This window comes from Urocitellus parryii, chromosome 3 (assembly GCF_045843805.1).
Source record: "Urocitellus parryii isolate mUroPar1 chromosome 3, mUroPar1.hap1, whole genome shotgun sequence".
NCBI classification, from domain to species: Eukaryota; Metazoa; Chordata; class Mammalia; order Rodentia; family Sciuridae; genus Urocitellus; species Urocitellus parryii.
Genome location: NC_135533.1, coordinates 56,414,389 through 56,426,890, shown reverse-complemented (window position 1 = coordinate 56,426,890; position 12,502 = coordinate 56,414,389). Strand labels below are relative to the sequence as shown.

The window sequence follows — 12,502 nt, the reverse complement described above, 5'->3', positions numbered from 1 at the left end:
CCAAGCTGTTAACTGCCAATTCTCCCAGAATAGAGATACTTCCTCCATTTTATATAGAAAGAGGTCTATTTAGATTTTACTGTAAAAATTCTGCTTTTTTTTCTTTTCTTTTTTTGGTACCAGGGATTGAACCCAAAGTGCTTAACCACTAAGCTACATCCCCAGCCCTTTTTACTTTTTTATTTTGAGACAGGGTCTTGCTAAGTTGCTCAGGGCCTCGCTAAATTGCTGAAGTTGGCTTTGAATTTGCAACTCTCCTGCTTCAGCCTCCTAAATCGCTAAGATTATAGGATTACACCACTGTGCCCGACAAAAGTTCTGCTCTTTAAATTTGTGCTTTTATAAAAGATGAAAAGCACAGCTCCAAGAGCTCTCTAAAGTCCCTACCACTTCATGCATCCTCAGATCCACCATGTGCAGTAAATTTCATCTGCAAAAGATGTAGTCAAATTTTACTTTGATTTTGCAATTAACATTCAGTAACATCTTTTTTATGATAAAACGCAATATGTCTCATTCCTCTATCCCTGCAAAAAAAAAAAAAAAAAAATGACCAATAGGATATTCTAGAAATAAAAATAACATGGTAAGATTTCCGGGGCTGGGGTTATGGCTCAGCGGTAGAGCACTCGCCTCTCAAGTGAGACCCTGGGTTCGATCCTCAGCACCACATAAAAATAAATAAACAAAAGATATTGTGCCCATGTATAACTAAAAAAATTAAAAAAAAAAAAAAGATTCCCTATTCGGATGGCTGCAAGAGCCAGCAGGCAGCAGAAACAGTAACATCAACCTTTATACCCTGAATATCAGAAGCAGTGGCAGCACCTAGTGACCAAAGGAAATTTCCAGGCATACAAGTAAGGATTGCCAAAAGCCAGCAATCTCTTTTAAGCAGATTTTCCGTCTTTACTGTATCTCAACTAAACCTGTGCTTCTCAACTAAACCTGTAACCCTTAAATTTGTCCTCACTCTATCTACTGAACCAGTCCATCCAGAGACACATCTACAAATATCAGCAGCACAGGAGATTAGGGGACCCACACTGTATGTCCAGCTAAAGTGAATGACAGTATTGTATCTTAAACATACCCAGGTTTAAAGCATTTGACAATATAATCCGGATATTCCCTCTTATCCCTACACTTTTAGGCCACACAATTTAAAACCCCCACTTGAAAATTATGTCTAAAAATGTTTAGACATAATTTTGCCCAAGAGATATGAAACAAATGCACTCTGGAATTGACAAACCACTTATTAATTTTAAGCACATTAGCAAAACCATTTAACTATAAAGATATTTAATGGAGAACTTGATAAAAACACAGGTGACAAAACATCCACATATCTTAAGATTTATCTACTAAGGCTAAGAACTCAGGATAAGTCAAGATCTTTTTCCAGCCACTGGGGTTGTAGCTCAGTGGTGAAGCACTTGGCTACCATGTGTGAGGCACTGGGTTTGATTCTCAGCACCACCTATAAATAAATAAATTAAATAAAGGTCCACCAACAACTAAAAAATATTTTTAAAATATCTTTTTCCAAAAAATTACCCCTTGAATAAAAGTTTCCTAGTATTCCAGTCTTTACAAAGCTTTTCTTATAATAGACCGTTCCCTCAATCATCTTATTTTTTAATACAATAAAGACAAAAAAGACAGAGAGAAATAAACAACTGGAATACAGCAGTGATGGCTATGCTGGCTGATGGTAAAATAAACTGTGCCCTGAGTAACAAAGGGAGTATATATCCCTAGAGGAACATGGCCTGGTGGAGTCCTCGGCTGAGAAATGCTCCAAAGTTCAAAAAACTCAAGTCTGAAATCACTTAAATCAATACAAATGTGGGGAACTTAGAGACATCAACCTAGCAAAACCAATTTTAAAAGTGGCAGGTAAACTTAACACATTTTTTAAACTACTCCCCAAGGTATGACCAAGGTATACTGTACACTAGCCTTTTTTGAAATCACTTTAAAACAGCCAGTTACTCATTAAACTGCAAGAATAACAAACTCCACAAAATAAATGAAAGCAAAAACTCTCCCATTGTTTTGTAAACAATTTGCAAAAATATAAGATATATAAAACATAGAAGAGCAAAGTGGCACACACCTGTAAACATAGCCACTCAGGAGGTTGAGGCAGGAGAATCACAAGTTTGAGGCCACCTTGGACAACTTAGCAAGACTGTCTCAAAATAAAACACAAAAAGGGCCAGGAACCTAGTTCAGTGCTAAACCACCCCTGGGTTCAATCCCCAATACAACAACAACAACAATATGTGTGTGTGTGTGTGTGTGTGTGTGTGTGTGTATGAAAAATATCTAGTATCAACATCATGTATGGATTCAAGACATGCTGTATCTCCCAGCAGTATGGACTGAAATATATATCATGTGCTTTCTTTGTATTTTTCTGTAAACTTACCATTTTAAAAAATAAAGTGCAAAGCCATTTAAGTGATTCAAAAAGCATTACTAAGGATAATAATCATTTATGTTGCAAATGAAAAATGTCAGAATAAGGGTTGGACGTATGTAGCTCAATTGTGGAATGCTTCCTCGCATGCAGGATGCCCTGGATTTAATTCCTGACACCACCCAAAAAAAAAAAAAAAAAAGGTGGGGGATATGAATAAAACATCTTCATAAAACAAAAGTGGGCTTTCTAAATTAGGATAGACACCGCCATGCAGAGGAAGGCATTGCTGCTGGAGGTGCAATGGACGTCAATACTGCTTTACAAGAGTTGCTAAAGACCACCCTCATCCACAAAGGCCTTACACGTGGAATTCAAGAAGCTGCCGAAGCCTTAAACAAGCACCAGGACCATCTTTGTGTGCTTGCATCCAACTGTAATGAGCCCATGTATGTCAAATTGGTGGAGGCCCTTTGTTCTGAGCACCAAATCAACCTAATTAAGGATGATGACAACTAGGAGAATGGGTAGGCCTCTGTAAAACTGATTGGGAGGGCAAACCCTGTAAATGGTTGGTTACGGTTGTGTACTGGTTAGGACTATGGCAAAGAATCTCAGGCCAAGGATGTCACTGAAGAGTACCTTCCAATAAAAGATATGAGCAAATATATTTTTGGTTCACATTCCTCAAAAAAAATTAATTAAAAGATAAATAAATTAGGGTAGAACTTTGTGAATTTCAGTATATTTGTAACTAACTTAGTTGAATAATTATGCTATTTCACCTACATCCATAAATTTTGTATAATCAAATTGTCACAAAATTTTAATCTTCTCACTGGGAAATTGAGGAGACTTATAAATAGGGCTAATTTATATTAAGGTACATAAAATACCTTAAGATACAAACTCAATCAGAAAAGTTCCCTTGGAGACACACACAACTCCAAAACATAAAAGGGAAGAAATTCTCTGTCAATGACTATTTACATAAATGATTCTACGCCCCCCCCCCCCCCAGGAAACTAGGTGAAGCTATTCTACCTTTACTCTTGGCTGGTAATAAGGCTTCTACAACTAAGGAAGGCTACAGACTTATGAAGAAAGGTCCAGCACTGTGGCACACATCTGTAATACCAGCTATTTAGGAGGTGGAGGCAGAAGAATTCCAAGTTCAAAGCCAGCCACAGCAATTCAGTTAGTCCTTTTCTCAAAATAAAATTTTAAAAGGGGCCTGGGGATATGGCTCAGCGATAAAGTGTCTCTGGGTTCAATCCCCAGTACCAAAGGAGAATACACACACACACACACACACACACACACACACACACCACAGTGAAGATATCATCTCACACTATCAGGAGGGTTTTTATCAAATACTTAAAGAGGCTGAGGTGTAGCTCACTGGTAGAGCACTTGCCTAGCATGCAGAGGCCCTGGTTCCATCTCCATTACTGGGGGGAAAAAAAAAAGTAACAAGTATTAACAAGGATGTCGAGAAAGGGAACCCCTATACACTGCTGCTGGGAATGGAAATTAGTATAGCCATTACTGAAGCTCCTTGAAAACTAAAAAGAGAACTAGCATATGATCCAGTATCTCACTACTGGGTATAATCCAAAAGAAATAAAATCAGTACATCGAAGAGACATCTGCACTTCAATGTTTATTACAGCACTGTGTTCACAGTAGCGAAGAAATGGAAACACCTAAGTAGTGCCATCAACTGGATGAATAAAGAAAAATAAAATGTGGTACACATACACAATGGAATACTATTCAACCACAAAAAAAAAAAAGTGAAATCCTATCATTTGGGACAACTTGAATAGAACTGAAGAGCATTATGTTAGGCGAAATATGCCAGGTACAGAAAGACAAGTACTGCATGATCTCACACACAAAAGCTGATCTCACAGAGGTTAAGTAGAATGGTGATTACCAGAGGCTGGAGAAAGTAGGAAAGAATTAGGTATGGGAAAAGGTTGATCAATGAGTTACAGTTACATTAGAATGAGAAGTTTTGGTGTGCTACTGACTACAAATAACACTAATGTGCTGTTCAAAAACCTAAAAGAAAGGATTTTGAATGTTTTCACCATAAAGAAATGACGAATGTTGGGACTGGGATTGTGGCTCAGTGGTAGAGTGCTTGCCTAGCACATGTGAGGCACTGGGTTTGATCCTCAGCACAACATAAAAATAAAAATAAAGGTTAAAAAAAAGAATGCTTCCGGGGCTAGGATTGTGGCTCAGCGGTAGAGCACTTGCCTAGCACACGCAAGGCCCCGGGTTTGTACCTCAGCACCACGTATAAATAAATATATTCTGTCCTGTCCAACTACAAGTAAAAAATAATTAAAAAAAAAAAAAGAATACTTTAAAAAAATGATAGATGTTTGAGGAAGATATGTTTACCTCCCAACTTAAACATCACACAATATATACAGGTACTGAAACATAAAATGGTACCCCATTAATACACACAATTTTTGTTTTTATGTATCCACTGAACAATAAATTTAAAATTTTTTTAAAAAGACACTGATGGGCTGGGGTTGTGACTCAGAGGTAAAGCGCTAGCCTAGCACATGTAAGACCCCGGGTTCGATCCTCAGCACCACATAAAAATAAATAAATAAAATGAAAGTATCACATCCAACTAAAAAAAAAATTTTTAAAGGTTACATATAATTGTTTACATAACACTCTCAAAGTGGCTAGTGACAGAGAACAGATCAGCAGCACTCACCACAGGCTGGGTTAAGGGGAAAGTATAACAATTAGAGGGTTACAAGTTACCCTTGTAATTCTATGTGGTGATAAAACAGTTCTGCATCCTGATAGCTTTGAGTACACTAATCCACACAAATGATAAAATTCGATAGAAATACATACATGGAAGAAATGCATATAAAAACTGGTAAAAGTACAAATAGTTGTTCTTGAATTAAGAATAAGGTGTAGAATGCTTGCCTAGCATGCACAAGGCCCTGGGTACAATACCTAGCACTGCAAAAAAAAAAAAAAAGAAGAAGAATAAGGGGCTGGGGTCAGTGGCAGAGCACTTGCCTGGCATGTGTGGGGTGCTAGGTTTGATCCTTAACACATTTTTTAAAAAAGAAAATATAATGAAGGCATTCTGTCCACCTACAACTACAAAATTTTTCTTGCCTAGCATGCACAAGGCCCTGGGTTCAATCCCCAGCACCACCAAAAAAAAAAAAAAAGAAGAAGAATAAATTGTGCCAGGCATGATGGCACATGCCTATAATCTCAGGAGCTTGGGAGGCTGCGGAAGAAGGATCCCGAGTTCAAAGCCAGCTTCAGCAAAAGTGAGGCGCTGAGCAACTCAGTAAGACCCTGTCTCTCAATAAAATATAAAATACAGCTGGCGATGTGGCTCAGTGGTATAGTGCCCCTGGGTTTAATTCTCCAATATCCAAAAAGAAAAAAAGAATAAATTGTATCAATCTCAATTTTCTGGTCTATAATATTCTATGTTTTGTAAGATACCACCATGGGAGGAGGGCTAAATGAAAATACTGCAGTATTTTTGCAACTTCTGTGAATCAAATTATCCCAAAATAAAAAGGTTTAAAAGAAGTTCAAAAGTAAATTTACAGCCCAAAAGTTGAAACAGCTACTATGCCTAATAATGGATGAACTGATAAACAAAAGGTGGTATTATTCAATGTAATGGAATATTACTTGCAAAATAAAGGAATACAATACCAAAACATGCTACAAAAGGATGAACCTTAAAAACATTATGCTAAAGAAACAAACTAAATACAAGGTCACATATTACGAGATTCTATTTAATATGAAATATCCAGAATAGGCAAGTCCATAGAAGCAGCAAGTACATCAGTAGTCATACATGGTGGCATATGCTGGGTAATCCCAGCTACTTAGGAGACTGAAGCTAGAAGTTGGCAAATTCAATTCAGCCTGTTACTTAGCAAGACCTTATCTCAAAATAAAATAAAAAAGGGTTGGGTTGTGGCTCAGTGGTAGAACGCTCACCTAGCACAAGTGAGTCACTGGGTTCCATCCCCAGTACCACATAAAAAAACTAAATAACTAAATAAACAAAACAATAGTATTGTGTCCATTTACAACTAAAAATATTTTTTTTAAAAAGTTGGGGATGTAGCTCAGTTGTACAGCACTAGCTTAGCATGTCTGGGGGCCTAAATTCAACCCTTAGTTCAAGAAAGAAAGAAAGAAACAAAGAGGAGAGAAAAAGGGGAGGCAAAGAAAAGGCAGGCAGGAAGGCAGGCAGTGATTGCTGTGGTTAAAGGAAACAGAGTAACTGCTTTCTTCCTGGGGTGGTAAAATCTTTAGGGAATTAGATAATAGTTATAACTATACATACCTTGTGAAGGGACTAAAACTCAGTGAATTGTAGCTTTAAAAAAGTACCTTATTAGGCCTGTTTATTGCCCAGGTTGGTCTAGAACTCACTGCACTCAAGGGATGCTCCCACCTCAACCTCCAAACTGCAGGAGTATACCACCACACCCAACTCACTACAAGATAAATTTAATATTATGGCAATTATGTCTCAATAAAAGACTTATGTGTTTGGGGATGTAGTTCAGTGGTAGAACACATACTTAGCATGCATGAAGCCCTGAGTTCAATTTCTACACCTCAAAAAGGGGGGGGGGGGAGTGATGGGGAGATCAACAAATGAATGAACCTTAATTTTTTTTAATGTACATATTCAAATGCCCTAAGGTAAAAATCTATACCAAGCTGTAAAATTTAGCTAAATCATAAAAATTCATGATTGAATGACACTAAAGTACTTCCCTGCTGCTTGCTACTCGCATTATAGTATTATTAATAATTAGCAAAATAAACTTACTGGAACAATATAACAAGATTTAAATTTTGACTTGGGTTGAAAGTATTCCTCAGTGGTAGAACATGGATGCATTTAGCATGTGCAAGGCTCTAAGTTCAATCCTCGGCACTGCAAAAATTAAAAATTTTGGCTCAACTAAATAGAGAATATTACTAACAATTAAAAAGAGTCTCTAAGAATTGACTTAACTCATAAAGCTCATGGACTTGAATGATCTAAAATTAATGATGAGCCAGCTTGCATATACAAGTAGAAAAATCACAAAAGTAGATCACACTGAACTGTGCCTGGTGGCATACACCCAGCTACTTGGGTAACTGGGTAATAACTAAATAAACAAAATAATAGCTTAGGTAGGAGGATCACCTGAGCCCAGGAGTTCAAGAAAAGTCTGGATAACATAGCATTACCCAATCTCAAAAATAAATTTAGACTTTTTTTAAAAAGTAAATCACAATGCATCAAACCAAGACCATATAGTCACATAATTACTTTACCATATTAATATTAATATAGTTTAAAATTAGACCAACTCCTTTTCTCCTCTGGAGACTTCATCAAAAAGCAAAAGCACTTGGTAGGCATCAGGAGAGCTGAATTCTGATCCAGACAAAGCTGTGCAACCTTAACTGGCAGAACTATCTGTAAAGTGAGGAATACCTCAAGACCACAAGTCTCCTGAAGTCCCTCTAGTGTCACTCCGTGCATCCAATGCAAGTGACCTCATTTCCCACCTACAGGCCAGCTCCCAATTTCTATTACTAATTCCCATCTCCACAACCTATCCTTCACATATCAGTCAATGCTCTTTAAAAAAGAATCAGAGCCTTTCCCTCCCAGACATGAGCCTTCCATGGCCGATGGGGCTCTACACACTCCAACTCCTGCTTCTGATCTACCTCTGAGTCACTCTGGCACCCTAACCTTGCCCCAGCCCACTCCTCCCCAGGCCTTTGCCACATTCTCATCTCCTCATTCTACCTTCTACTTAAATGTCACCTCCTCAGAGTTGAATAAGAACTCTGCTCCCAAGCTGCCTAGACTCAACCTAAAGATGGGCATGTTGTTAATACCGTTTCTTAATGCCTAGCTCACTAAGTATAAATGCACATAAGCAATCAGCAGTGACTGGCACAGTATTCAAATGTCATCTACACTAAGTATTACTGAAGGTGCCCCAAAATAATTTTCCTTCTAGTCCTAATCTGAAATTATCTTTCTTATTTGTCATCCTCTGTGGTTCTCCCACATCTCCATAAACATAAGCTTCATGAGGAGCTGTCTTGTTCAAAGCTCTCTCACAATTTCCTAAGGTAAATACTTATTTAACACATGAATAAATTTTATCAAGCAAATTTTTTAGGGGGGAGAATACTAGGGATAGACCCCCAAGCCTTGCACATGTAGCGCAAGCACTCTACCACTGAGCTACCCCTGTCTGAAGCAATTATCTTAAATGTCTTTTTTCAAAGAAATGGTAGTGCCTCAAAAATCAGTTGTGTATTTGGGGTGAGTCCCTTCTGCTTGCTAATTACCTTGCAGTCAAGCCAGTTCATTTCATAACTAGCTGTTTTTGTTTAGTTCTGTTTTTGTTTTTGGTACCAAGCATTGAATTCAGGGGCACTCAACCACTGAGTCACAACCCCAGCCCTATTTTGTATGTAATTTAGAGACAGGGTCTCACTGAGTAGCTTAGCTCCTGGCTTTTGCTGAGGCTGGCTTTGAACTCACAATCCTTCCTCAGCCTCCCTCAGCCTTGAGAACTGCTGGGATTACAGGCCCTGGGCACCACAGAGCCCAACAAATCCACTGTTTCAACACCTTAAAAATTCAATTGAGGGGGGCGGGGCTTGGGGTTGTGGCTCAGCAGCCTAGCATGTTTGAGTCCCTGGGTGTGATCCTCAGCACCACATAAAAATAAATAAATAAGGGGCTGAGGTTGTGGCTCAGTGGTAGAGCGCTGGCCTACCACTGCATGAGGCACTGGGTTCAATCCTCAGCACCACATAAAAATAAAATACATAGTGTCTACCAAAAAAACTAAAAAATACTTATAAAATAAATAAATAAATAAATAAAGGTATTGTGTCCAACTAAAAAATAAATATTTTTTTTAAATCCAATATCCAGCCAGAAGCAGTGCTGCAAGCCAGTAATCCCAATAACTCCAGGAGGACCTCAAGTTTGGTCAACAACTTAATGAGGCTCTAAGCAATTTCACAAGACCCAAGACCTTGTCTCAAAATAAAAAAAATAAAAAGGGCCAGGGCAGGGGTTGTGGCTGGGCGGTAGAGTGTTCACCTATCACATGCTTGGCCCTGGGCTCGATACTCAGCGAAATAAATAAATAAATAAATAAGCAAGCAGTGTCCAACTACAACTAAAAAAATAATTTTAAGGGGGGGGGGGCGCAAAGATGTAGTTCAGTGGTAAAGCACCCATGACTTCAATCTCCAGTACCGCAAAGCAGGGGCACAAAGCGGAGAGAACACAATATCTAATATTTAATCTCTGGTCCTTCAAGTAATAATAATAATAGCAGGTGCTTTTCCCTAATAATTTTTTAAAAGATATTTAAGAAGGTACTAATATTCACATTTTGTGAACCCCTAAAAATACTTTCATACTTAGTTTTAAATGAAAAACAAAAAGTCCAGTCATAAAAGATCAACACATAAGTAATGACTTTTGAAAGTTTTCCTAGATGCCACCAATGGATAGGAAATTAGCTAGGCATCAACCAACACGAAAAGGAAAAGTCTAGCAGTGCTGCAGGGTACCCCCCAAAGGAAACAAACAGAAATGCTTTCACTACTTTATTAAAGATGACAGTGATGCTAGACTATCGTTTCCCTAAGTACCAAAGTTACCACACAGGTTTCTTGCTCAAAAGAAAGAGCGAAACTACAAAACTGAGTAAGATGTAACAATGTTGAATGCTGGTAGATTAAGAACTAAGCTAGAGGAAAGGGGGCCGACCCAGAGGCGCCCTGCAGTCTCCGAGCAGCTCTCCAGGAAAAGCTTCTCAGGCAGCGGCCGCCCAACTAGGATGCGAGGCCAGGCTGGAGGTGGCTGGCACTGGCACGTTCTGAAATATCACCAGGCTACAGATCCAGTCCCCGGCACAATGAGAGGGCAGCCCGCCCGCGCACACGCCCACCGCCCCGCGCAGCTGGAGACCCGATCGCGGCCGCCGCGCACTAAGTCACACTCGACCCAAGCAGAAAGTTTCGAATAAAACCCGAGCGCCGAAACGCACAGGTCTGAGAGCTGAACTCGCGCCAGGAATACGCCCGAGGCAAACCACTTTGACAACCAGCTCGGTTTTCAGCAGAAAGGCCGAGAGGCGGGGACCCGGAGGAAGAGGAGGCGGTACATTCTCACACACTCGGGTCCTCTTCCTCTTTGGCCGGGTTGTCCAGGTGGGAGCCGCACAGCCGCCTCACGCCCGCACCCGGTGCACCCGGAGTAGAAAGCCGGAGCCGCGGTCCCTCCCGGGAAGGGCCCGAGACCCCCGGACTAGCCCGGAGCGCAAGGGAGGGGCGCGCACGCCCGGCGCCTTCTCACCGACCCCCTCCCCGTTCGCCTCCGACGGCCTGAGCCACCCGCCAGCGGGGTCTGGGCTCCGGGGATGCGCCGCGGGCCGGCCGCGGGCCCAGGTGCCCCTCCCCCGCCCGCCGCCCCTCCCCCCGGTCGCCCGCGGGGCGCGCAGGAACCGAGCGCCGGCGTCCCGGGGGACTAGCCCGCCCGCCGGCCCGGAGAACCCCGCAACTTTCCTCTGCGCGGTCGCAAACTGCCCCCGACGGGGCGGGGGTGGGGGCCCGGGGATGAGCGCAGCGTGGACTCACTTTTTCGGATGTTTCTCTCTTTTCGGCCTCCGTTTTCGGGCCTGAATGGCCAGCACTAGGGAAAGACAAGACACACATTAACGGTCGGGCCGGCCGGCCTGAGGGGCCGCGTGGCTGGAAGGAGGGAACGCCGCGGGCCACTCACCTTTCCGGGAGCTCATCCTGACGCGGCGGAAGCTGGGCGGGGGGCTTCGCGGCGGCGGCGGCAGAGGCGACGCGGGAGCCCAGCCGAGCCGGGCTGCAGCCTCCACTAGCTCCGCCAGCCGGGAGGAGGCGGGAACCGCGCAGGCGCCGCCGCCGCCGCCGCTCCCGCGGGGGCCCAATAAGACCCGCCCCCGGCCGGCCCCGCCCCCGCCCCGCCCCCACTCACCGGCCCTGGGTGGGGGGGATCTGGACCCCCGCGCCGCGCCCCTGCCCAGAGCCCCGCGCCCATTCGGCCTGCCCACCTATGCAAAAGTGGCCACCTCCCACACTCACTGGCGTCCACTTACACCCACAGTCTCCCCCTCCCCAGCCCAAGGCTCGGGCCTCGGCTTCCTGAGCCCTTGCGGCCGGCCTAGGCCCACCGCCTCCCTCAGCACCCGCCCCCTGCCCTCGCGACCCTCCCTTTGCAGCCACCGCCTCTCCCGTCCGCACCCCGGCCGGTCGCGCCGCACGCCTCTCCATGCGCCCTTCCTTGACCCGCGCCTCCGCGGGTCTCACACCACCTCTCTTCCCGCGGCCTCTTCTCTCCCTTTGCTCCTCTACATCCTTGCATCCCCATGAGCGCCGCTTCCTCCCTTCTGGCGGGCGTGGAAAGGGCACTGGACCAAAAGCTGGGAAACCTGGGTCCTGGATTTGCTGTGTGACCTTGGAGAAGTCATTTTCTTTCACCTTTGCATACCCCAAGGGACGGCATGAGTTTAATGAAGGAAAAGATGCAGATAGCGTTGAAAGTAGAATGAAGCTTCTGTACAGCGTTGTAAATACCATGTGATAACAATTTACAATCACGCCAAGTAGTTATTTTTTCCATTTTGCAATGAAGAAACTGAGTCTTAGAGAGGTTAAATAATTCACCCCAGCCAGGATCCAAATTCAGGCCTGTGTGGTTCCACTTTCCACTTAACCAGGCTACCTAATAAAAATGTGAATAAAGTTGATAATGACACAAGAATGATAATCACAGTGTTCTCTTGTTTCTTTAAATAATTACAGTAGTTTTGAAAGATAAACATCTTGATCATTAACTCCCTCCTTGGTTATACAACTGTTTCCTTAACCCACCAAATGGTTAATCTTACTCTAAAAATATTAAGCCCAACAAAACATGCTGCTGGAATTGAGATTTTACTTTCTCAAGTATTTTAT

The 12,502-nt window shown here is 42.5% G+C and overlaps 1 protein-coding gene and 1 pseudogene across 5 annotated transcripts in view; one reads left to right on the top strand and one right to left on the bottom strand.

Annotated features, from left to right (window-relative positions):
* Srpk2 (SRSF protein kinase 2) overlaps positions 1-11,915 on the bottom strand; it is a 239,399-nt gene extending 227,484 nt beyond the window's left edge. For 3 of the 5 annotated variants that reach the window (XM_026395740.2, XM_026395743.2, XM_026395744.2), the window contains exons 1-2: positions 11,298-11,401; positions 11,153-11,207 (exon numbers count right to left, since the gene is read on the bottom strand). In XM_026395740.2, coding sequence (XP_026251525.2) covers positions 11,153-11,207; positions 11,298-11,313 — 71 coding nt within the window. In that variant the 5' untranslated portion in view covers positions 11,314-11,401. Of the gene's footprint in view, positions 1-11,152; positions 11,208-11,297; positions 11,402-11,788 lie in introns of those variants that run through there. The other 2 variants (XM_026395749.2, XM_026395741.2) reach the window with 2 other exon arrangements.
* LOC144253592 (small ribosomal subunit protein eS12 pseudogene) lies at positions 2,708-3,133 on the top strand (annotated as a pseudogene).
* Positions 11,916-12,502: the final 587 nt, after the last annotated feature.